This window comes from Macaca thibetana, chromosome 15, assembly GCF_024542745.1.
Source record: "Macaca thibetana thibetana isolate TM-01 chromosome 15, ASM2454274v1, whole genome shotgun sequence".
In the NCBI taxonomy this organism is placed as follows: domain Eukaryota; kingdom Metazoa; phylum Chordata; class Mammalia; order Primates; family Cercopithecidae; genus Macaca; species Macaca thibetana.
Genome location: NC_065592.1, coordinates 17,218,964 through 17,245,990, shown reverse-complemented (window position 1 = coordinate 17,245,990; position 27,027 = coordinate 17,218,964). Strand labels below are relative to the sequence as shown.

The window sequence follows — 27,027 nt, the reverse complement described above, 5'->3', positions numbered from 1 at the left end:
GACCCCTGCTGGCTCTATGTTTAAAAAATTATGGTCCTCTGTCTTGTGCACAATTTTAAATCAATAGCTATAGCACACAAAAACTAATTTGGATCCTCAGTGGTCATACTGGGGGGCATTTGAGCTCCCCAAACTTGTTTGGTTAGAACAAAATTAGAAGACTGTGGTCCTAACATTAAACAATCTGAATGGGAGACATACTTTAATTGGTACCTCAAAGCTTCTAAGTATGTTCAGGATTCTACGATTGCCTCCTTATGAGATACCATGGCAAAATTAACTGAGACAAGCAAAGAGTTAAGGAAGGACAAGGCTGGAGGATCCCATACTTGTTCCTCATTGGAAAAGACTCCTTTTCCTTTTCCCCTGTTCCTTCTCTATTTCTTCTTTAAGTGAATTACCTTTCCCTATGGATTCCTCAGCTCCCACTATCTCTGAATCTGGTCCTGTTAAAACCTATCCCTTTAATGTTAAATTCACTGATCATTCCTCTAAATTCTAAATTTCTTTTGTTCCTTGGAGCAAGGCTGAACTTTAAGCCATTGTCACAGAATTCCCAAAGGTCATAGAGGACCTTTCCAATTTGCTGATAAAATTAACACAGTATTATAATTCTGACTTATTATCCAGGTTTTTCTCACCTGTGTCAGTTGGTTCATACAGTTTTTGTGAAGGTCAGGCCCAATATTGAATGGCCCAGGCTCCTTGATGTGACCCTGAGAGGGCTTTAGGTAAAAACACCCCCAAAGACTATAACAGAGCCTGAAGCATAGTGAGCAAGCAAGCGAACAAACCGAACAAAAACAACAAAACTTCATGAGGCTATTCTTGAGGCTTTTCCTGAAACCTGAGACTGGAATAAAATCCAAGACTGTACCCAAGAACCTAATGAACTAGATTAGGACTATTACAGTTGGCTCCAGGTTGTATTTGTAAAAAATTCTGGATTACCTATGGATGCTGAATCTACTCAATTAGCCTGTAATTCTAAGTTTGCGAATGGCCTTTCTCAATAACTTTCTCAGCTACATGGAACACTTCTGATTTAGTTAATCTGGCAAATAAGCTTGCCTGCACCCTGAGGACAGAACTAAAAAGACAACCACTAGCATTCTTAATCTTCAATTATAGGAAACGGAGGCTCCCAGACATAACACTAGGCAGAGATTCCCTGCGCTGTGCCAATGTTCCAGACAGCTGGAAGAGAGATTGCTGCAAAAGAAAGAGGGAATTTCATTCTCAACTCCCCCTATCTTCTCTCACATCTGAGACCACTCTCAGTGAAGGGGCTCCAAAGACATTTGGGGGATTTTCTCAGTTCTCCCACTTAATTTGCTGAGTGAAATGATCCTTCAAATTAGGAGTTTTTTTTTTTTTTTTTTTTATGTGTGTGTGTGTGTGTGTGTGTGTGTGTTTGTTTGTTTTTGAGACAGAGTTTTGCTCTTGTCTCCCAGGTGGAGTGCAGTGGCGCAATCTTGGCTCACTGCAACCTCTGCCTCCTGGGTTCAAGCTATTCTCATGCCTCAGCCTCCCGAGTAGCTGGGATTACAGGTGCCCACCACCATACCAAGCTAATTTTTGTATTTTCAGTAGAGATGGGGTTTCACCGTGTCGGGCAGACTGGTCTTGAACTCCTGACCTCATGAACCACCCGCCTCAGCCTCCCAAAGTGCTAGATTACAGGCATGAGCCACCGCAGCCAGCTGGGAATGTGGTCTTAACTGTGCTCATAAATGCCACAGCAATATTTTTCATTCTTAATCACCCTAGCCTCAGTGAGCCCCTGCCCCAGAGTAATAAAAAAATTACAAGTGGTGAGAGTTTCCATCAAGTCATTGACTGCTTTTGTTTCACAGCCTATTTCTTTTCATCTTGGCCTTCTCTCCAAGACACCCACACCTTTTGCTTGTTAATTCTGCTCTGGTCCACCACCTTGGATGTGATTTTTTTTGAAAAATACCATGCTAAAATTTCTTTTTCCCAAAAGGGGGAAATAATTTTAGAATTTGATAAACTAAACCGTCCTCACTCAACAGACCCCCAATTCTGTCATTTGTTAGGTCATTCCCTGTTCAGAAAACAAAAATAATGTCACTCATTTAGTGCTGAATCAAATACCTGTCTCTTTATAGGTAAAATATTTCACTGATATTTTCAAAATTCGTAGTGTACCTTTTATTAAAATCCAGATTAACCTATTAAAACCCTTGCTTAATATTAAAGAGCCACTAAACCAGATGGCAATGCAAGGTATTAAACCTATTATAAAAGAATATAAAAAACAGTCTCATTATTCTCTGTACCCGTCCTTGGGGTACCCTAATCCTACCTACTAAAAGGCCAAACAACCATGGGAGGAGGTTTGTTCAGGAGCTCTCTCTGAGTAATAAACCATAGTATTATTACAAAGCACCCAGTGGTTCCAAATCCCCATACTGTATTAAACCCAGTACCCATTGATAGCAGATTTTTCACCATCACTGATCTGTGTATTACATTATTTATTATTTCAGGGGATCAAGCCAACCAATATCTTTTTGCTTTTACCTGGGAAGGCCAAAATCTTTTTGTCTTCACCTGGACAGTAATGCCTCAGGGTTTTACTGAAAGTTCTTCTATTTTCTCAAATATTAAAGGCAGACTTAGAGGATGTAATTTTTCTTCAAGGCTCTTCTTTACTACAGTATGTAGATGACTTCCTTCTTTGCTCTCCTTCACAGGCAGCCTGTGAAAAAGACAGTATATATCTATTAAAGCAAGTGGCTGCTTAAGGTCATAGTGTCTGTAAAGAAAAACTGCAGTGAGTAACACCTCAAGTGAAATAATAAAGCCATTTAATTTCAGAGAATGAATTACATTTAGAACCAGACCAGATTCAAGGCATTTTACAATTTCCTCAGCCCAAAACAAATGCCAGCTTTGTGAGTGGGTTTCTTGGATTCACTGACTACTTTTGAAACTGAATTTCTAACTTTTCTCTTCCGGTCCAACTCCTATGTACTTTATATAAATTTACCAAACCTAACCCCATTACCTGGACAAAATCATAAGGGTAAGTTTTTAAAAAGTCAAAGGAGAAATTGATAAATTCTCCAGTTCTAGGTAATCCTAAGTATAAACTCCTTTTTTTTTCTCTTTCTCTATGAAAAGGAAGAAAATACTTCAGGGATCTTAACCCAAAAGCATGGAGGCCTACACCATCCCCCAGGATACTACAGTTGACAACTGGATCCCATCTCCTGTGGATTCCCTTTCTGCCTAAGAGCAGTCCCTGCTGCATCCCTGTTAGTCAAGGCAACTGAGAAGATAGTCATGGGATCCTCCCGACTGTGTTTTTTCTCATGCCATGGCGGCCCTTTTATACTGTCATCACACTCAGCATTTTTCTGCTAGCTGGTTAACCTCCTATGAGCCTCTCCTATTTACTATTCATCATATTATTCAATCATGCTCCAATAACCTTAACCCTGTGGCTCTCTGGACCTTTCCTTCAGATGAAACACCACGTGACTGCTTAACTCTGACAGACTAGCTTTTATTTTTTTATTTTTTATTTTTTAAATTTTTTATTATTATTATACTTTAAGTTCTAGGGTACATGTGCATAAGGTGCAGGTTTGTTACATATGTATACTTGTGCCATGTTGGTGTGCTGCACCCATCAACCCGTCAGCACCCATCAACTCATCATTTACATCAGGTATAACTCCCAATGCAATCCCTCTCCCCTACCCCCTCCCCATGATAGGCCCCAGTGTGTGATGTTCCCTTTCCCGAGTCCAAGTGATCTCATTGTTCAGTTCCCACCTACGAGTGAGAACATGCAGTGTTTGGTTTTCTGTTCTTGCAATAGTTTGCTAAGAATGATGGTTTCCAGCTGCATCCATGTCCCTACAAAGGACACAAACTCATCCATTTTTATGGCTGCATAGTATTCCATGGTGCATATGTGCCACATTTTCTTAATCCAGTCTGTCACTGATGGACATTTGGGTTGATTCCAAGTCTTTGCTATTGTGAATAGTGCTGCAATAAACATACGTGTGCATGTGTCTTTATAGCAGCATGATTTATAATCCTTTGGGTATATACCCAGTAATGGGATGGCTGGGTCATATGGTACTTCTAGTTCTAGATCCTTGAGGAATTGTCATACTGTTTTCCATAATGGTTGAACTAGTTTACAATCCTACCAACAGTGTAAAAGTGTTCCTATTTCTCCACATCCTCTCCAGCACCTGTTGTTTCCTGACTTTTTAATGATCGCCATTCTAACTGGTGTGAGATGGTATCTCATTGTGGTTTTGATTTGCATTTCTTTGATGGCCAGTGATGATGAGCATTTTTTCATGTGTCTGTTGGCTGTATGAATGTCTTCTTTTGAGAAGTGTCTGTTCATATCCTTTGCCCACTTTGTGATGGGGTTGTTTGTTTTTTTCTTGTAAATTTGTTTGAGTTCTTTGTAGGTTCTGGATATTAGCCCTTTGTCTGATGAGTAGATTGCAAAAATTTTCTCCCATTCTGTAGGTTGCCTGTTCACTCTGATGGTAGTTCCTTTTGCTGTGCAGAAGCTCTTTAGTTTAATTAGATCCCATTTGTCAATTTTGGCTTTTGTTGCCATTGCTTTTGGTGTTTTAGACATGAAGTCCTTGCCCATGCCTATGTCCTGAATGGTATTACCTAGGTTTTCTCCTAGAGTTTTTATGGTATTAGGACAGGCCAGCTTTTAATTCCTTGGGAGCGATTCCTGTGGACAATGCTGAGTTGTCCTGGTTTACAGATAGCTCACAAGAATGACTCCGGCAAGTATTGTGCAGGCTGTGCAGTCATGACTTCCTTTGAGACTGTAAAAGCAGCTCCTTTACTACTAGCTACTTCAGCCCGGCAGGCTGTTTGCCCTCACTCGAGCTTGAATCCTTGCTAAAGAAAAGACAATGTTTATGTAAGCAGCAGGTAAGTGATATGGTTTGGCTCTGTGTCCCCACCCAAATTTCATATTGAATTCCCATGTGTTGTGGGAGGGACCCAGTGGTAGATAATTTAAATCATGAGGGCAGTTTCCTCCATACTGTTCTTATGGTAGTGAGTAAGTCTCATGAGAGCTGATGGTTTTATCAGGGGTTTCTGCTTTTGCATCTTCCTCATTTTCTCTTGCCACCACCATGTAAGAAGTGCCTTTCACCTCTCACCATGATTCTGAGGCCTACCCAGTCATGGGGATCTGTAAGTATAATTAAACTTCTTTTTCTTCCCAGTCTTGGGTCTGTGTTTATCAGTTGCATGGAAATGGACTAATATAGTAAATTGATACTGGAAGTAGGGCACTGCTGAAAAGATACCCAAAAATGTGGAAGCGACTTTAGAACTTGGCAACAGGCAGAAGTTAGAACAATTTGGAGGGCTCAGAAGAAGACAGGAAAATGTGGGAAAGTTTGAAACTCCCTAGATACTTGTTGAATGGCTTTGACAAAAATATTGATAATGATATGGACAATGAAATCCAGGCTGAGGTAGTCTCAGATGGAGATGAGTAGCTCGTTGGGAACTGGAGCAAAGATGACTCTTGTTATGTTTTTTTAAAGAGACTGGTGGCATTTTGCCTCTGCCCTAGAGATTTGTGGAACTTTGAACTTGAGAGAGATGATTTAGGGTATCTGGCAGAAGAAATTTCTAAGCAGCAAAGCACTCAAGAGGAGACTTGGGTGTTTTAAAAGGCATTCAGTTTTAAAAAGGAAGCAGAGCATAAAAGTTTGGAAACATTTGCAGCCTGACAATGTGATAGAAAAGAAAATTTTACCTTCTGAGGAGAAATTCAAGCCAGCTGCAGATATTTGCATAAATAATGAGCAGCTGAATGTTAATCTCCAAGACAAGGGGGAAAGCGTCTCCAGGGCATATCAGAGACCTTTGCAGCAGCCTCTGTCATCACAGACCTGGAGGTCTAGGAGTGAAAAATGGTTTTGTGGGCAGGGCCCAGGGTTCCCATGCTGTGTGCAGTCTAGGGACTTGGTGTCCTGCATCCTAGCCCCTCCTGCTAGCTGAAAGGGGCCAATGTAGAGCTTAGGCTATGACTTCAGATGGTGCAAGCTTCGAGCCTTGGCAGCTTCCATGTGGCGTTGAGCCTGTGGGTGCACAGAAGTCAAGAATTGAGGTTTGGGAACCTCTTCCTAGATTTCAGATCTAGGAAACACCTGGATGCCCAGGCAGAAGTTTGATGCAGGTGCGGGGATCTCATGCAGAACCTTTGCTAGGGCAGTGCAGAAGGGAAATGTGGGGTTGGAGCCCCCACAGAGTCCCTACTGGGGCACTGTTTTTGAATGGCTTTGACATTGTCCTAGTGGGACTGTGAGAAGAGGACCACTGTCCCCCAGACCGCAGAATTGTAGAGCCACCCACAGCTTTCACCAGGTGCCTGGAAAAGCCACAGACACTCAATGCCAGCCTGTGAAAGCAGCTGAGAGGGAGGCTGTACTCTGCAAAGCCACAGAGGTGGAGCTGCCCAAGACTTATGGGAACCCACCTCTTACATCAGCATGACCTGGATGTGAGACCTGGGGGCAAAGGAGATCATTTTTCAGCTTTAAGATTTCACTGCCCTGCTTGATTCAGACTTGCATGGAGCCTGTACCCCTTTGTTTTGGCCAATTTCTCCCATTTGGAATGGCTGTATCTATCCAATACCCGTACCCCCGTTCTGTCTAGGAAGTAACCAGCTTGCTTTTGATTTTACAGGCTCATAGGAAGGAGGGACTTGCCTTGTTTCAGATGAGACTTTGGACTGTGGGCTTTTGGGTTAATGCTGAAAAGAGTTAAACTTTGAGGGACTGTTGGGAAGGGTTGATTGGTTTTGAAATGTGAGGACATGAGATTTGGAGGGTTCAGGGGTGGAATAATATGGTTTGGCTCTGTGTCCCCTCCCAAATCTCAACTTGAATTGTGTCTCCCATAATTCCCATGTGTTGTGGGAGGGACCCAGTGGGAAATAATTTGAATCATGGGGGCTGTTTCTCCCATACTGTTCTCATGGTAGTGAATAAGTCTCATGAGATCTAATGGTTTTATTAGGGCTTTCTGCTTTCTCATCTTCCTCATCTTCTCTTGCTGCTGCCATGTAAGAAGTACCTTTTGCCTCCTACTGTGATTCTGAGACCTCCTCAGCCATGTGGAATTGTAAGTCCAATTAAACCTCTTTTTCTTCCCAGTCTCAGGCATGTCTTTATCAGCAGCATGAAAATGGACTAATACAGTAAGCCTTTGGAGTTGTTCATAATTTTGATATGGTTTAGAAGTAAAGAGGTTTCCTCACTTCCAATGGAAACAAAATAAAGAATGGCCCTTATGTGCAAGAATTATTAGATGCTATACAGTTACCTGATGCCCTAACCATGATCAAAGTCTCTGGCATTTCAAAATTAGACACTATGGAATCTAGGGAAAATCAGTTTGCTGATGATGCAGCAAAGAATGCTATCCTTAAAATATCCTACTGATCAAATTTCTATCATGGCCCGACTAGAAAAGTTCCCCCCAAATAATTCTGAAACAATTGCTAAAGAAGCACAGAATTGGGCACCTGGGGCCCCCCCAAAAAATTGGAAAATAGTGGATGCTGATTCACTGATAAAGATATACTTTGATTTGGGCCGAATAAACAAACCTGTCCTGCCAGTCTCCATGAAATTTCCATTGTTTACTACTGTACATAACTTAAGCCACTGGACTACATAAAATATGTTTACTTCTATAAAACAATACTGGTCGAGTACCATCAATAAAGCAGTCAAAAATACTTATTTTACTCTGCCCTACATTCCCTAAATCCAGTCCTGGGAATCTGGGGTGCATAACCCTGGACATTTTAACCTCCCTAATGGGCCATTCAAAGTTGGATTATATCCAGCTCCCTCCCTTGCACGGATACAAATATGTGTTAGTCTTGATCTGCATGTTCTCCCACTGGATTGAAGCATTCCTCTGAAGACAAGCCACGACATTAGCCATAAAGTCCTGTTAGAAAAGATAATCCATACCAGAGCCTCACTTGAGCTCCTGTCCTAAGCTCCCAGCAACTGATGGCCTCTCTTGAGTTCCTCTCTTGAGCTCCCAGCAACTGAGGAACTAATTTTACAGAACAAGTTATAATACAAATGTGGGCTATCTGGCCAATCTTACAGCACTTTAATTGTGCTTATCATCTCCAGCCCTCTGGACTAGTTGAAATGCGCCAACAGTACTCTTAAGACCCAACTGGCAAATTTTGTAGAAACCTTATGCTTACCGTGGCCAAAAGCCCTGCCTATAGTGCTTCAGAACTAAAAGGTCTCTCTTTGGAATACATAAGATCTCACAATTCACAATTATTACTGGGCACCCCACGCATTTGGCCCCAACTTCAAAGACCCAGAGTTCATAAAAGGTGAAATGCTTCAATATTATAAAGGTATAATCAAGGCTATGGATAAAAATCATGCTCTGGTAAAACAGTCTTTCCACCGTGCATCCCCAGGAGATGAAGACCTAAAACATCATAATTTACAATCAGGAGATTTTGTCTATTTGAAAAGACATTTAAAAAGACTCCATCCAACCTCACTGAGAGGCCAATTTCCAGTCCTGTTAACCAACCCTTGTGCTGCCAAGCTTAAAGGAATTGATTCTTGGATATATGTATCTTATCTAAGGAAAACATCACTCCTCAGTGGACCTGCACTCCTGTCAATGAATTAACACTAAAAATTTCTAAGAATTGAACTTAGTTTATAAAACTAAAAATTTCTAAGATTTGAAGCAGATGGCATCTGTTTCTCCCAAGATGTTTGGATGACTTCTGTATACCCTTTCCTTATTTCTAATTCTTATTTTATCTTATCCATTTTTTTCCCCCTGGAAGACGATATGCCTGTCCACATTTCCCAGTCTGTTGCTACAGGAGAAAACTTACTGATTGTTGGATCTGTCATAAGGAATCCTGATCTGTTCATGACTCTAGTGATCTTTTAGTACAATCTGTAACAAATTTTGCTAACATCTCAGCTCTAACCTCCTGTACAAAGTGTATCATGGGACCGTCCTATAAGGTTAAACTTTCTCATTCACCTTCTACTCCTGTCCCCTGTCTTAACTACTCAAAACAATGGTCTCCTAGTTGGGCCCTAGAGATGTGGAATGAATCATCTCTCTTAAAGTATTCCTTGGGTCTCTTTACAATATGTAAAAAAACTTGTTGGGACTGATTTTAAGAGGAAGGGCCGTTAGCAGTTTATAGTAATATAACTGATCCCTGGTTTAATCCTGCCATACACAGAAAATTTACATATGGAATAATTCTTTGTTTTCTTATCAGATATATTTAGTTTTGTGGGTGGGATATGTCAATATGGGCCTCTAGATATTTAGACACTTGGGCAATGGGAGGCTAATGTGTGTTGGGATGTTTTGTTTCTCTGTTGTCAATGCATAATAGATCTGAAACTGGTCATGCCCCTCTTATTTTATCAAAGGGTTAAACATGAGTTACCAGGTGGGCATGGGACTCTGGATTGCTTCCTTTGTCAGATCTTTTGTATAATGGTATGATATAGCCACTAATGAAGAAATGGTAAAGATTGATTTGCTACCCTAGGAATTCTTGCAGACTTCACTGCAAGTATACAATAGCATTCATTGGCTTCTCTTGCCAGAATAGTGTTGACAGAATTGCTCTTGATTATCTGTTAGCTGATCAAGGTGGTATCTATGCGATTGTTAATACTGCATGTTGTACCCAGGTTAACTCCTCCAGATAAGTTGAAGCTCAGTTACATAAACTAAAAGAACAAGTCCATCTGGCTACAAGTCTCACCCATTTCTCTGGGGTCATTTTATCTATTTAGTGGGTTGCCTTTGTTCATGGCTCAAAAGCATCATGCAAATTGGACTCATCATATTGCGGCTGTTTTTGCTCTGTATTTTCCTTTTTAACCTATGTAACTGTTGTCTGTTAAATCTTTGCAGAAGTACAACTCCTGACAAAATAATGTTGGCCCAGCAATTTGAGATGATAGTCAATGCCCATGGAACAGACAAAATTAAATTTAATGATGAAATCCAGATGAGATAAGCCTAAGAATTTCACATTCTGGCCTCCTTCTTGCTCAAATTTGGCTAAAAGGGTCTTGAGACTGACTTCCAGATGTTTATCACCTCCGCCTGATGTGGGATGAGATCAACTAACTACAACAGGTCTATCCCAGCACCAACGGACAATTCAAACCAGGCTACAGGCTAGTTGATGAATGATATTTTTAGAGAAAAATTGTTATCAAAAGAGGGAAATGTGAAAGTTGCCAATATCAGGATGAAATAACTTTTGTCACACCTAGAAAAAATAGGGCTGGGAAGGTATGAATGAGAGGGGGCTCATGCTTACATGTCTGAGATAAGAACTATTTCCAAGAACTTTCTAAGAACTCCAGAAGACATCTCTGTGCATTGTCTGCTTTGCACAGCTTGCACGTTTCACACATATACATATGTTTCTATGACAAGGTTTATCACTAGACATTCTTTAGGACTGCAGTAATTCAGACAACATGCTCTCAGATAGCCATTTGTGCAGTAACAGCGTTTTCACCAATGAACTGATGACAACTTTAGCTTTGAGCCTCTGGAGCCAGTGGATTCCATGTCTAAGCGGCTGACACAAACCTCTTCCTTCTTGCCAGTGAGAGCTTTCCTTTACTCTGCCCTCACCAGATGCACTGGTGGCTTGTCATTTTGTGCACCTTGGGTTATAATCCTCATTTCTCATTCTTGAATAAACTCAACATATTTGGACATTTCTCTAATGCCTTTTTTTTTCCCCTAGGTGAACACTTGGCAGGACAATAGGCAGACAAGGAGCAGCTACATCCTCCTCCATCCAGCATGGCAGGGACGGTTGGGGCAGGGCCTGGCTAGGAGATAGGGGTTGGAGGGTGGGACCAGAGGCAGGGTTAGGCATGGGGACAGCACCACTGTGGGGCCTACCTGGCTCACTGTCCACTACCAGGTACTGGGATCCCCAGTTATTTTATTGCCTTACCATGAAAAGAAGTGAAAGCATTCCCCAAACATAATTTCATCATTTTCTTTATCTCTCTCCCTTCACATTTCTTCTTTTCTATTGCTCTTTCTCTCATAAAAGCAAGGGATATATATAAAACTTGCTAAGTGGTTCTGTTGAAGCTTCTTCCATTAATCTTGAGATAAAGAGAAAAACACCCCTCTCCCTGTTAGGAGGATTTGGGGTTCAGTATGCAGCTTTCTCTGAAAGAAAACTCAGAGAGTTTTCTTATCTTATCTTATCTCCAGCTCTCTTATCTCCAGCTCTCAGTTCTTTTTAGATCCACATTAGATTGAGAGGCTTGTGTTACCATATTGATTATTATTATTATTTCTTATAAATATCTTCATTTTGTGTGTCGCAACTCACTTTAGTATCTGTTGTCTCCCAGGACTTGGTGCCTCAGTTAAAACTTCCAGTTTAATATCCTGACACATACTACTCCCTCTTCCTGTGGTCATCAGAACAAGATAAAATCTTGTGTGTCTGGATAGTTCTCATCTGGTAAGATTCAGGTAAAGAAACACCTTCTCTGGGAAGTTGTTTATATCCTCTTCCATCAGGCTGAGCTAATTATTACTCCTCAAACCCACACAGTGTTCCACATAAACTATTATAGTCTTTGCTACACTGAGTCACTCTGGAATCAGATGCCAAGATTCAAGTCTTCCTTTCACGAACTATGTGATCTTGGGGTGTTCTTCCCCTTTTAGAGCCTGAGTTTTTTAAACTTACCTTTTGGAGTTTTTGTCAGGATTAAGTTAGATGATTTTAAGGTATATTGAGTTCTTAGATCAGTCCCTGAGAGAACTGAGGTGACACTTATTTTGTCACTGAACATCTGTATGTGTTTGGGGAGAAAAGAAGTGTGGGTTATATTCTGGAAGGACAAGAAAGCAAGTGTGTTAATTATTATGTAAGGAGAGAGAAATGTCATATGTTTTTCCTAAAATTTCTGAAAGGGCTTCAACTTCCTGGATATCTAGTGCCTGGGTGAAAAGAGGAGCCATATCTTCACAAAAGTGGAAAATTCCTAAGAAACAGATGTGTGAAGGGCCAGACACATTTTATAACAAGTTTAAAATTTGGGAAAGGTCAGCCGTGATGGCTTCATTTTCATAACAGCCAAAGTGACATAACATGCTCAGAATATTTTCCAATTCCATTACCCAAGAAAAGAACAAATAAAGTCCTATAAAACATATCCTATTTTACTATTCCCTCAGATGCAAGAATAGTATCAGGAAAGCATTTCAGAGTGACAGCTGTGGAAGGAAGACAAGTGAGATATATTTTCAATAATTTGTATCTTTCTATTATCGAGGAAAAATGTTACATGGGATGTTTTAAAAGAAAGGCAAGACTGTGGAGAAAGATGGCCAAATAGGAACAACTCCAGTCTCCAGCTCCCAGCATGAGCGACACAGAAGACAGGTGATTTCTGCATTTTCAACTGAGGTACTGGGTTCATCTCACTAGGGATTGCCAGACAATCGGTGCTGGTCAGCTGCTGCAGCCCGATCAGTGAGAGCTGAAGCCAGGTGAGGCATCGCCTCACCTGGGAAGCACAAGGGGGAAGGGGATTCCTTTTCCTAGCCAGGGGAACTGAAACACACAACACCTGGAAAATTGGGTAACTCCCACCCCAATACTGCGCTTTACCAAGGGTCTTAGAAAATGGGCACACCAGGAGATTATATCCCACACCTGGCCGGGAGGGTCACATGCCCAGGGAGCCTCCCTCATTGCTAGCACAGCAGTCTGTGATCTAACCACAAGGCAGCAGTGAGGCTGGGGGAGGGGCGCCCACCATTGCTGAGGCTTCAGTAGATAAACAAAGTGGCTGGGAAGCTCCAACTGGGTGGAGCTCATAGCAGCTCAAGGAGCCCTGCCAGTCTCTGTAGACTCCACCTCTGGGGACAGGGCACAGCTAAACAACAACAACAACAACAACAACAGCAGCAGCAGAAACCTCTGCAGATGCAAACGACTCTGTCTGACAGCTTTGAAGAGAGCAGTGGATCTCCCAACACGGAGGTTGAGATCTGAGAAGGGACAGACTGCCTGCCCAAGTGGGTCCCTGACCCCTGAGTAGCCTAACTGGGAGACATCTCCCCCTAGGGGCAGACCGACACACCACACCTCACACGGTGGAATACACCCCGGAGAGGAAGCTTCCAAAGCAAGAATCAGGTACACTCACTGTTCAGCAATATTCTATCTTCTGCAGCCTCTACTGCTGATGCCCAGGCAAACAGGGTCTGGAGTGGACCTCAAGCAATCTCCAACAGACCTACAGCTGAGGGTCCTGACTGTTAGAAGGAAAACTAACAAACAGGAAGGACACCCACACCAAAACCCCATCAGTACGTCACCATCATCAAAGACCAGAGGCAGATAAAACCACAAAGATGGGGAAAAAGCAGGGCAGAAAAGTTGGAAATTCAAAAAATAAAAGCGCATCTCCCCCTGCAAAGGAATGCAGCTCATCGCCAGCAACGGATCAAAGCTGGACGGAGAATGACTTTGATGAGATGAGAGAAGAAGGCTTCAGTCCATCAAAATTCTCAGAGCTAAAGGAGGAATTACGTACCCAGCACAAAGAAACTAAAAATCTTGAAAAAAGAGTGGAAGAATTGATAACTAGAATAATTAATGCAGAGAAGGCCATAAACGAACTGACAGAGATGAAAACCATGACACGAGAAATAAGTGACAAATGCACAAGCTTCAGTAACCGACTTGATCAACTGGAAGAAAGAGTATCAGCGATTGAGGATCAAATGAATGAAATGAAGCGAAAAGAGAAACCAAAAGAACAAAGAAGAAAAAGAAATGAACAAAGCCTTCAAAAAGTATGGGATTATGTAAAAAGACCAAATCTACGTCTGATTGGGGTGCCTGAAAGTGAGGGGGAAAATGGAATCAAGTTGGAAAACACTCTTCAGGATATCATCCAGGAGAACTTCCCCAACCTAGTAGGGCAGGCCAACATTCAAATTCAGGAAATACAGAGAATGCCACAAAGATACTCCTTGAGAAGAGCAACTGCAAGACACATAATTGCCAGATTCACCAAAGTTGAAATGAAGGAAAAAATCTTAAGGGCAGCAAGAAAGAAAGGTCGGGTTATCCACAAAGGGAAGCCCATCAGACTAACAGCAGATCTCTCGGCAGAAACTCTACAAGCCAGAAGAGAGTGGGGGCCAATATTCAACATTCTTAAAGAATTTTCAACCCAGAATTTCATATCCAGCCAAACTAAGTTTCATAAGTGAAGGAGAAATAAAATCCTTTACAGATAAGCAAATGCTTAGAGATTTTGTCACCACCAGGCCTGCCTTACAAGAGACCCTGAAGGAAGCACTAAACATGGAAAGGAACAACCGGTACCAGCCATTGCAAAAACAGGCCAAAATGTAAAGACCATCGAGGCTAGGAAGAAACTGCATCAACTAACGAGCAAAATAACCAGTTAATATCATAATGACAGGATCAAGTTCACACATAACAATATTAGCCTTAAATGAAAATGGACTAAATGGTCCAATTAAAAGACACAGACTGGCAAACTGGATAAAGAGTCAAGACCCATCCGTTTGCTGTATTCAGGAGACCCATCTCACATGCAGAGACACACATAGGCTCAAAATAAAGGGATGGAGGAAGATCTACCAAGCAAATGGAGAACAAAAAAAAGCAGGGGTTGCAATACTAGTCTCTGATAAAACAGACTTTCAACCATCAAAGATCAAAAGAGACAAAGAAGGCCATTACATAATGGTAAAGGGATCAATTCAACAGGAAGAGCTAACTATCCTAAATATATATGCACCCAATACAGGAGCACCCAGATTCATAAAGCAAGTCCTTGGAGACTTACAAAGAGACTTAGACTCCCATACAATAATAATGGGAGACTTCAACACTCCACTGTCAACATTAGACAGATCAACGAGACAGAAAGTTAACAAGGATATCCAGGAATTGAACTCATCTCTGCAGCAAGCAGACCTAATAGACATCTATAGAACTCTCCACCCCAAATCAACAGAATATACATTCTTCTCAGCACCACATCGCACTTATTCCAAAATTGACCACATAATTGGAAGTAAAGCACTCCTCAGCAAATGTACAAGAACAGAAATTATAACAAACTGTCTCTCAGACCACAGTGCAATCAAACTAGAACTCAGGACTAAGAAACTCAATCAAAACCGCTCAACTACATGGAAACTGAATAACCTGCTCCTGAATGACTACTGGGTACATAACGAAATGAAGGCAGAAATAAAGATGTTCTTTGAAACCAATGAGAACAAAGATACAACATACCAGAATCTCTGGGACACATTTAAAGCAGTGTGTAGAGGGAAATTTATAGCACTAAATGCCCACAAGAGAAAGCTGGAAAGATCTAAAATTGACACTCTAACATCACAATTAAAAGAACTAGAGAAGCAAGAGCAAACACATTCAAAAGCTAGCAGAAGGCAAGAAATAACTAAGAGCAGAGCAGAACTGAAGGAGATAGAGACACAAAAAACCCTCCAAAAAATCAATGAATCCAGGAGTTGGTTTTTTGAAAAGATGAACACAATTCATTGACCACTAGCAAGACTAATAAAGAAAAAAAGAAGAATCAAATAGATGCAATAAAAAATGATAAAGAGGATATCACCACTGACCCCACAGAAATACAAACTACCATCAGAGAATGCTATAAACACCTCTACACAAATAAACTAGAAAACCTAGAAGAAATGGATAATTTCCTGGACACTTACACTCTCCCAAGACTAGACCAGGAAGAAGTTGAATCCCTGAATAGACCAATAGCAGGCTCTGAAATTGAGGCAATAATTAATAGCCTACCAACCAAAAAAAGTCCAGGACCAGATGGATTCACAGCTGAATTCTACCAGAGGTACAAGGAGGAGCTGGTACCATTCCTTCTGAAACTATTCCAATCAATAGAAAAAGAGGGAATCCTCCCTAACTCATTTTATGAGGCCAACATCATCCTGATACCAAAGCCTGGCAGAGACACAACAAAAAAAGAGAATTTTAGACCAATATCCCTGATGAACATTGATGCAAAAATCCTCAGCAAAATACTGGGAAACCGGATCCAGCAGCACATCAAAAAGCTTATCCACCATGATCAAGTGGGCTTCATCCCTGAGACGCAAGGCTGGTTCAACATACACAAATCAATAAATGTAATCCAGCATATAAACAGAACCAAAGACAAAAACTACATGATTATCTCAATAGATGCAGAAAAGGCCTTTGAGAAAATTCAACAGCCCTTCATGCTAAAAACGCTCAATAAATTCGGTATTGATGGAACGTATCTCAAAATAATAAGAGCTATTTATGACAAAACCACAGCCAATATCATACTGAATGGGTAAAAACTGGAAAAATTCCCTTTGAAAACCAGCACAAGACAGGGATGCCCTCTCTCACCACTCTTATTCAACATAGTGTTGGAAGTTCTGGCTAGGGCAATCAGGCAAGAGAAAGAAATAAAGGGTATTTAGTTAGGAAAAGAAGAAGTCAAATTGTCCCTGTTTGCAGATGACATGATTGTATATTTAGAAAACCCCATTGTCACATTTTCTTAATCCAGTCTCTGTATTTCCTGAATTTGAATGTTGGCCTGCCCTACTAGGTTGGGGAAGTTCTCCTGGATGATATCCTGAAGAGTGTTTTCCAACTTAATTCCATTTCCCCCCTCACTTTCAGGCACATATACACCATGGAATACTATGTAGCCAGTAAAAAGGATGAGTTTGTGTCCTTTGTAGGGACATGGATGCAGCTGGAAACCATCATTCTCAGCAAACTATCGCAAGAACAGAAAACCAAACACCACATATTCTCACTCATAGGTGGGAACTGAACAGTGAGATCACTTGGACTCGGGAAGGGGAACATCACACACCGGGGCCTATCACGGGGAGCGGGGGGGGAGTGATTGCATTGGGAGTCATACCTGATGTAAATGACGAGTTGATGGGTGCTGACAAGTTGATGGGTGCAGCACACCAACATGGCACAAGTATACATATGTAACAAACCTGCACGTTATGCACATGTACCCTAGAACTTAAAGTATAATAATAATAAAAAAAAAGGAAAAGAAAAAAAAGACAGGCAAGTATCAGTTAGAATAATGTTTTTTTTTCCTCAAGAATTTTCTTTTTTTCTTTTCTTTCTTTTTTCAGACAGAGTCTTGCTCTGTCATCCAGGCTGGAGTTCAGTGGCACAATCTTGGCTCACTGCAACCTCCGTCTCCCAGATTCAAGTAACTCTTCTTCCTCAGCCTCCCGAGTAGCTGGGACTACAGGCTTGTGCCACTATGCCAGGCTAATCTTTTGTATTTTTAGTAGAGATTGGGTTTCGCCATGTTGGCCAGGCGGGTCTCGAACTCCTGATCTCAGGTGATCCATCTGCCTCGGCCTCCCAAAGTGCTGAGATTACAGGCGTGAGCCACTGCGCCCGACCTACTCAAGAGTTTTCTTAAGGCTCCCTTGATGTCTTTATTTCTCAGACTGTAAATGAAGGGGTTCAACATGGGAGTGACTACTGTGTATATCACTGAAGCAATTATGTTCTTGTCATTAGTGTTGCTGGATGGGGGAAGAAAATAGAGACCAATAATGGTCCCATAATAGAGAGTCACTGCTGAGAGGTGGGATCCACCAGTGGACAAGGCTTTGCATATGCCATTAGTAGAGGGAATCTGGAGGATGGTGACTGCAGTGTGACCATAAGAAACCAGGATACACAGGAATGGAAGCATAATGGCTGTCAATCCTGCTGTAAAGATTGCTAACTGATTGAGGGAGGTGTCTGAGCAGGACAACTTGAGCAGGGCACCAAGGTCACAGAAGAAGTGAGGGATGATGTGATCAGCACAGAAGGAAAGCCAGGCCAGGAGGAGAGTGTGCAAAAGAGCACACGCACAAGCAATGACCCAGGACCCAGCCACCAGCTCATGCTGACTCTGACCCAGGATGATGGCATAATGTAGAGGGTGACAGATGGCCACATACCTGTCATACGCCATTGAAGTGATAAGGAAACTGTCTAAGTCAGCAAAGAATATGAAAAAATATGTCTGTGAAATGCACCCCTTGTAAAAGATAGCTAGGTGCTGGGTCTGCATGTTCATCATCATCTTAGGGACAGTGACAGATGAAAAGTAGACGTCAGTGAGGGCCAAGTGGCTGAGGAAGAAGCACACGGGGTTGTGAAGGTGAGAGTCCAGCCGGATGAGCAGGATGATGAGCAGGTTCCCCAGCACTGTGGTCAGGTACATGCCCAGGAACAGGGTGAAGAACACGGCCTGCTGCTCTGGCTGGATGGGGAGGCCCAGGAGGAGGAACTCGGACACACTGCTTTGGTTCTCAGGGCTCATGTTTATATCAGCTGGAGGGCACTAGGGAAATTTGAAGGAAAAAAAAATGATATGTCTTGGAATAAGAAATGATAACTGTGGCATAGGATAATAGAGATGTTCTTTTGACTTAGGGAATGTCTTCATATTTTCTTACATTTGCCACATATTTTGATGCAAATGTGCTGAAAAAGAAATGTAAGTTTAGTCGATATAGCTACTTTCTTTCAGAATCTGGTCTCTGTAAATGACAGGACTAAAAGTTGTTTGTTAAATGTTTTTTAATACACTGTTCCAATAACTGATGTATTGTAACTGATTCAATAGCCTTCAATATATGAGCTGGGTGGTACTGTTATTATTTCTACTCTTTAGATGTGAAAGCTAATACAGACAGTCTTATAGTCATAGCAATAGGAAGAGGAGAAGCTGTGATTTGGACCCAAGTTGCTTGACTCCATAGTTTCTTCTGTGGAAACAAAGCAATTATTTGACATTGGAAATCTCATTGACTTATTTTGTGTGTAATGACCTATTTAACTCTGTATACCCTGCTTGTCTACACAATGCATGATTATTTCTAATTTATTCATTGTTTATAGACCCCGAATCTTTTTTTAAGACGTAACACTTTATTTATTAAAAAAACTTCCATGTAAACAATTACTCCAAAAGACAACAAAGCAATTTATTTTGAATGATTTTTCCAAGGACATGCCCACACATTTTATCATGATATATATGTACTATTCTAGAAGGTGGGGAGGGTGGTACCATTGAAAGTCCAGGTAAAGAAATCATAATGCAAAGTAAGCAACAAGATAGAAAATCCTTCTTATAGTTTCAGATCCATACATTAATTGCTCTGATCTTTTTTTGGTTGTTTGAGACAGAGTCTCACTATGTTGTCCAGGCTGGAGTGCAGTGGCAAGATCTCAGCATCTGCCTCCTGGATTCAAGCAGTTCTCCCAGCTAATTTTTTATTTTTAGTAGAGACGGAGTTTCACCATGTTGGTGAGGCTGGTGTCGAATTCCTAACCTCATGATCCACCCACCTCAGACTGCCAGAGTGCTGGGATTACAGGTGTGAGCCACTGTGCCCGGCCTAATTTCTCTGATCTTTTTAAAGTTTAAGTGTAAGATATGTAATTCTATGTTTAAATATCAATGTGTAGCATGAAAACATATATATATTCCTCCAGGCTCAACCACAGGTGACAATGTCTCTTCCCCAGCGGTGAATTCCTCTCACAGTCTGTCTAAGGAGCACTGGCTAAGTGAGATTTCACATTTGGTGGATTTCAGCCATCTCATCAATTTCTCCATGCTACTGAAATCTCATTGTTCCACTCAGAATTTGTCTTCTCCCCAGGATGGCTTTCAAAGCATTTTATTGACTGTGTCAAGCCAGAGTAAGCAAAATGCTGATAAGTTTGGATTTCCTCCTCCAGTCTCTCAGCCTTTCTGTTTTATTGTTTGGTATCTCATTTCTATATGACATCAGATGCCATATTAGAAGTTCCTGCTTGATCTTGAGATATATCAAAGGTACTGACTAATGAGGCATTAAACACAACTTAAATTCAGTCTTTAATCACTCCACTTCTAAAACATTTAATAGTGTAATTAGGAAAAATTAATAAAGACTTGGAAACATCACATCATAATAAATTCAGATATTAGCAAGGCTGTCAGTTGCTGTTACTCTATGCTAAATACCAGTACCAAAAGGATGAGACAATTTCTCAACATATTTGGAAATAATCCTTCAGGTTAAGATATGAGCTGGATGTCTTACTTTGGTCTATTCTTTTTCATGTTTCCATGTTCCTTTCTCTTTTTCTTGAAAGATTAGACCTAGAATCTATCATAACCAATTAATGCATACTCTATATAAATTTGTTGATCAAATAAAATGTTAGATCTAGTTAAATTTATTATAACAGCTTTATTAAAAAACTTTTACTGGGCTTAGTTCAAGAACCAGCTTTTGCTCTAACAATCCTGGGGCCCCATGTTTTTTAGTTGCCACATGGCCTCACATTCAAAGAAATACAGTCTAAAAGCTAAAAGTAATTTTAACAGGAATTCTATTTTTTCAGCATCTCTGAAATAACTTATAAGCGATTTATTTTTCAACTCACATCAATATTTATCATATTTATCAAAGTACTCTTTTTTTATAAAAAGAGAAGGCAGGAATTCACTATAACACATCACAGCTTTTTACAAATAATAAATATTTGCAAGCGATTAAAACAAATAATAAATATTTACAAGGATAAACCAATAAAACAATGAATAAAAATATAGCGCTTAGAAATAGACATGTTTGTAATGAGGACCATGAGACTGACAAAAGTACATTAAAAAGATAAAGTAGTAAAAAGGAAGAACTGTTCAACAAATGCTGCTGAGGAAGTCGGCTATCTATAAAGGAAAAATAATACTATATCCCTACCTCACATAATTAGAAAACTTTATAGATTATGTTGATGACCTTAGGGTAAAGCATATTTCTTTCTAACTTTTTTTTTATGTTCAAGGGCATAAGTGCAGGCTTGTTACATAGGTAAACTCGTGTCATGGGGGTTTGCTGTTCAGATTATTTCATTGCCCAGGTATTAAGCTTAGTACCCATTTGTTATTTTTCCTGATCCTCTCCCTCCTCCCATCATCCATCCTCTGAAAGGCCCTAGTGTGGGTTTTTCTCCTCTATGTGTCCATGTGTTCTCATCATTTAGCTCCCACTTACAAGTGAGCACAGGCAGTATTTGGTTTTCTTTTCCCGTGTTAGTTTGCTAAGCATAATGGACTTTGGTTCCATCCATGTCCCTGCAAAGGACGTGATCTCATTCATTTTTCATGGTAAAGCACATTTCTTAGTCAAGATCCCCAAAGCACACAGGATAAATGAATGTTCTGTTAAGGCTGATAACATTAAAATGAAGTTTCATTACAACAGCAACCACCAACACCACAAAGCCACAGATGGGAGAATACATACTGCCACAAACCAACAAAACAGTAGTATTCCAGACACATAGAGAACTATGAATCAATAAAGGAAAGACAAAAGCTCAATAAGGAAAAGACAACCTTAATTAAAATATGGCAAAAAATACAAACTAGAAACTCACCGAAAATGAAGTCTGAATGGCCAATAAACATATTAAGTGTGTGTGGGGGAGTCCACTTTCAAAATGATAAAGTAAATAAAAGCTAAAACAATGGTAAGATAGCACTGCTGAAATTTTTAAAATATACATGAAGACACCATGAATTGGCAAGTATATGAAGAAAAGGAACTCTCATACATTGCTATTAGATAGTTAAATTGGGAAGGACAGTCTCTTCAAAAAATGGTGATGAAAAACTGGATATCCACATGCAGAACAATGAAGCTAGACCCCTATCCTTTACAATATATAAAAATAAACTATAAGAGCATTAAGGACTTAATTGTACAATCCCAAACAGTAAAACTATTAGAAGAAAACATAGGGGAAATACTTCAAGACATTAATTTAGACAAGGAGTTTTTTGATAAGACCTCAAAAGCACAGGTGACAAAAGCAAAAATAGACAAATAAGATTATATCAAACTAGAAAACTTCTGCACAGGAAAAGAAACAATCAACTGAGTGAAAAGATAACCTACAGAAGGAAAGAAAATATTTTTGAACTGTGTGTCTGACAAGTTAATTTCCAGAATATACAAGGAAATGAAACCACCTAATAGCAAAAGCAAACAAACAAAAACAATCAAATTTTAACATGGGCAAAAGACCTGAATACATATTTCTCAAAAGAAGACATACAAATGGCCAATAGGTATGTGGAAAACCACTCAGATTACTAATTATTATGGAGATGCAAATTAAAACCACTATGAGCTATGACCTCACCGCAAATAGAATGGTTATTATGAAAAAGACAAAAAAAAAAAAACAAAAAACAAAAAACAAAAAACAAAAACAACCAACTGCTGGCCTGGATGTGGAAAAAGGGGAAGACTTATACATGGTTGGTGGGAATATAAATTATATAGTCATTTTGGAAAACACTATGGATATTTCTCAAAAAATTAGAACTACTATATGATCCAGCCATCTCACTACTGAGTATATATTCAAAGGAAATACAGTCAGTAACTTGGAGCGATATCTGCATGTTTATTGCAGCACTATTCACAATAGCCAAGATATAGAATCAACATAAATGTCCATCAGTGGATAAATGGATAAAGAAAATGTATATATACACAATGGAATACTATTCAGACATAAAAAGGAATAGAGTCCCGTCAGTGCGGCAACATGGATGAACCTGGAGGACATTACGTTAAGTGAAATAAGTTCTGACACAGAAAAATACCTACTGCATGATCTCACTATATGTGGACTCTAAATAAGGTGATCTCATAAAAACAGAGAGTAGAATAGTGGTTACCAGAGCCTGGGAGGGTAGGCAGGATGAGAGATGGGAAGGAATTGTTCAACAGCTACAAAGTTACAGTTAGATAGGAGAAATAAGTTCTGGTGCTCTACTGTACAGTAGAGTAAATATGGTTAATAATATTGTATATTTCAAAAGAGTTGGAAGAGAGGATTTTGAATGCTTTCATCACAAAGAAATGATAGATGTATGACATGATGGATACGTGACTTATTATACAATGTATATATGTATCAAAACATCACACTGTACCCCATAAATACATACAATTATTGTGTGTCAATTAAACATAAATAAAAAGGTTCATCAATTTAAATTGTTCATCTATTTGAATAGTTTAAATTGACTTATCTGTTAAATATTTCTCATAAAATTGAAGATTTACTTCTCTTGATGTATTTCTCCATAGATGCTGTAAAAAATTGCTCACAATTGTCCAGAAGGAAAAAGGCCACATTATTATTTAGAACTTTGTTTGTAATAGTGAAGAACTGAAACAATTAATTGTTCAATTGTCAAGAACTAGATAAACAGAAGTTAATCTATTTATATAATTCTATCCTGCAATAAAAAGGAATAAACTGTACGCCATGTGTGTCTACATAGATGGATCTTTAAAAATTAATTTAGGGTTAACATACAAACTATGCTCATGTATAATATATCAATTAAAACACAGAACAACACTATATATTATTTATGGGCACATATGTGTGGTAAAAGTACAAAAACAAGTATTAAGAATTTCTTTGGCCGGGCGCGGTGGCTCAAGCCTGTAATCCCAGCACTTTGGGAGGCCGAGACGGGCGGATCACGAGGTCAGGAGATCAAGACCATCCGGGCTAACACGGTGAAACCCCGTCTCTACTAAAAAAATACAAAAAATTAGCCGGGCGTGGTGGCGGGCGCCTGTAGTCCCAGCTACTCGGGAGGCTGAGGCAGGAGAATGGCGTAAACCCGGGAGGCGGAGCTTGCAGTGAGCTGAGATCCGGCCACTGTACTCCAGCCTGGGTGACAGAGCGAGACTCCGTCTCAAAAAAAAAAAAAAAAAAAAAAAAAAAAAAAAAAAAAAAAAAAAAAAAAAAAAAAAAAAAAAAGAATTTCTTTGTAGTGGTTAAACCTAGAAAAGGAGAAAGCAGGCGGGGCACAGTGACCCACACCGGTAATCCCAGCACTTTGGGAGGTCGAGACGGGCGGATCGCGAGGTCAGAAGATTGAGACCATCCTGGCTAACACGGTGGAACCCCGTCTCTACTAAAAATACAAAAATTAGTCAGGCTTAGTGGTGGGCGCCTGTAGTCCCAGCTAGTCGGGAGGCTAGGCAGGAGAATGGCCTGAACCTGGAAGGCGGAGCTTGCAGTGAGCCGAGATTGCTTCTCTGCACTCCAGCCTGGGCAATCAAAAAAAAAAAAAAAAAAAAAAAAAAAAAAAAAAAGGAGAAAGCAAAGGGGATATATAGTATGCAACATATGCTGTGCTGATAACATTCTGTGTTGCTTGTTTAAAGGTCAGAAACAAATGTGACAACATGTTGATGTTTGTTAAATCTGAGTGATGAGTACCTTAAGTCATATGTTTTACTTCTCTCTATTTTTGAACTACTAAGTAATTAATATATTTCTCTAAATAAAAAATAAATGCTTCTGAGGTCACGTTCTCTAAAAAATGTTATTAGTTGAAAAGGGTGAGGTAGAGGATAGAGAATGAGGTTTGTTCATTAGCAGCCAGGAGGTCAGACAGAAAAAATTTGTCTGAGGTAAACCTAATTTATAATAAGAGTTATTAGTTTGGTGAATGCACTGTGTATCTCAGTTATATATGTATCTTAAAAAGCATGGCTTCATGAAGTAATCAATATTAGGAGCTCATTATGCCTTCCTCTATTTTTCTCCATCAATTTCCAAGGTTCTCTTATTTCTATGTTTTCCCACCAGTAGTTAAAATAATTTTTACTATTTTGGGGGGAATATTTTGTTTGGTTTTTTGAGATGAAGTCTCACTCTGTCGCCAGGCTGGAGTGCAGTGGTGTGATCTCGGCTCACTGCAACATTCACCTCCTGGGTTCAAGAGATTCTCCTGCCTCAGCCTCCCAAGTAGCTGAGACAACAGGCATGCGCCACCACACCCAGCTAATTTTTGTATTTTTAGTAGAGATGGGGTTTTACCGTGTTGGCCAGGATGGTCTCGATCACTTGACCTTGTGATCCGCCTCCCTCGGCCTCCCAAAGTGCTGGGATTACAGGCGTGTGCCACTGCGCCTGGCCAATAATTTTTACTATTAAATTTAATGAAACTACTTTGGCCAATCTATACAGCCAATGGGCAAATTATCCCCTTGGCCTATGGTAAAGAGCAAATCTCCTGCTCTTAGGCCAGGTAGTCAAATCTAAAGAGCTTCTTAACATAAAGATGCTAAAATGAAGCACAGAGTCCATGCTCTGAAAATTCTCTCCCATTTAAAGACAGAGCAAAAATTTCTGCTGTTCATTCCTACCTAAGCTGTGAGCAATTCAATGAGAGAAAAAGAAAAGAAAGTAGGACAAGAAGACAGCGTGCAGGACCAGGTGCGTTGGCTCACACCTGTAATCCTAACACTGGAAGGCCGAGGAGGGTGGATTGCTTGATCTCAGTAGTTTGAGAGCAGCCTGGGCAACATGGTGAGACCTTGTGTCTTCCAAAAATACAAAAAATTAGCCAGGAATGGTGGTATGCGCTTGTGGTCCCAGCTACTCAGGAGGCTGAGGTGGGAGGATCTCTTGAGCCTGGGAGGTTGAGGCTGCAGTGAGCTGAGATTGTGCCACTGCACTCCATCCTGCATGATACAGCGAGACCCTGTCTTCAAACAAACAAACAAAAACAGTGTGCAAAAGCCCCATCATCACTTTCTCAACCAGATTCAAAAGGCAACCATGTCCTACTAGTCCTGGACAGGAAGAGTGTAAATATGAGCCAACTTAACCTAGTAGGTGAAAATTAATGCCAAATGATAACTTTCAATAACTACAGCAAAGTAGCCAACTGGCTCCGTGTAATATTGAATTAGAATTTAAGCAGAATTAGAATATTTATGAATGCTTTACTGTTAAGCCCAGAAACAAGTGAAAGCTAGTTTGTTACTTAGTCTTAGAGGCTAAAGGCTTTCTGCACAGAATCCAGCATTTTGGATCCAGACTTGACCCCCAAATCTTCATAGATTGTGGAAAATGAGTGATAAAACCATATCTCTAAGTTTCTCAACATTCTTCAGATTATCTGGGTTAGTTTTGTTTTCCAAGTGAATGTGCAATGTGATGTGATTTTCAGAACAACATTGAGAGTTCCCTATCCCCACCCAAGACATCACCCTCAATAGCTTGCTGATATCTGAAATTCTTTTAGCAAGAGAAAAAAGGCTTACATTTCCAACTAGAGGTTAGGTTTCAAGGTAAATATTCCTGGGAGAGAGAGCCCTATGGCCAACACTCTCACTCAGATAGAATGGCTGAGAGCAATTTATTTGGGGATTCAGGTTTGGATGGCAGAACAAATTCACTGGCTTCCTCAGACAAAGTGAGGAGAGAAGGTAAGGGATTACAGGCAGAATGAAAGCAGAGGCTGCAGACAGTGAGAACAAATTTACTATCTTTTCAATTTGGCTGCAATGACTGCTATAAGGCTGGGCAGTAGAAATAGTTGCATTGTTAAGAAATCTGATATAGTGCTTAATTTGGACCAGGTGATTTTCTTTTTTTTTTTCTTTTATTATTATTATTATTATTATACTTTAAGTTCAAGGGTACATGTGCATAACGTGCAGGTTTGTTACATATGTATACTTGTGCCACGTTGGTGTGCTGCACCCATCAACTTGTCAGCACCCATCAACTCGTCATTTACATCAGGTATAACTCCCAATGCAATCCCTCCCCCCTCCCCCCTCTCCATAATAGGCCCAAGTGTGTGATGTTCCCCTTCCCGAGTCCAAGTGATCTCATTGTTCAGTTCCCACCTATGAGTAAGAACATGCAGTGTTTGGTTTTCTGTTCTTGCGATAGTTTGCTGAGAATGATGGTTTCCAGCTGCATCCATGTCCCTA

General features: G+C 40.2%; 1 protein-coding gene across 1 annotated transcript in view; it reads right to left on the bottom strand.

Annotated features, from left to right (window-relative positions):
• The window catches only part of LOC126937264 (olfactory receptor 1J1), a 50,767-nt gene extending 32,228 nt beyond the window's left edge, over nt 1-18,539 (bottom strand). Inside the window, exon 1 of the mRNA XM_050760688.1 lies at nt 17,536-18,539. Within this exon, the coding sequence (XP_050616645.1) occupies nt 17,536-18,515 (980 nt within the window). The 5' untranslated portion in view covers nt 18,516-18,539. The remainder of the gene's footprint in view (nt 1-17,535) is intronic.
• Nucleotides 18,540-27,027: the final 8,488 nt, after the last annotated feature.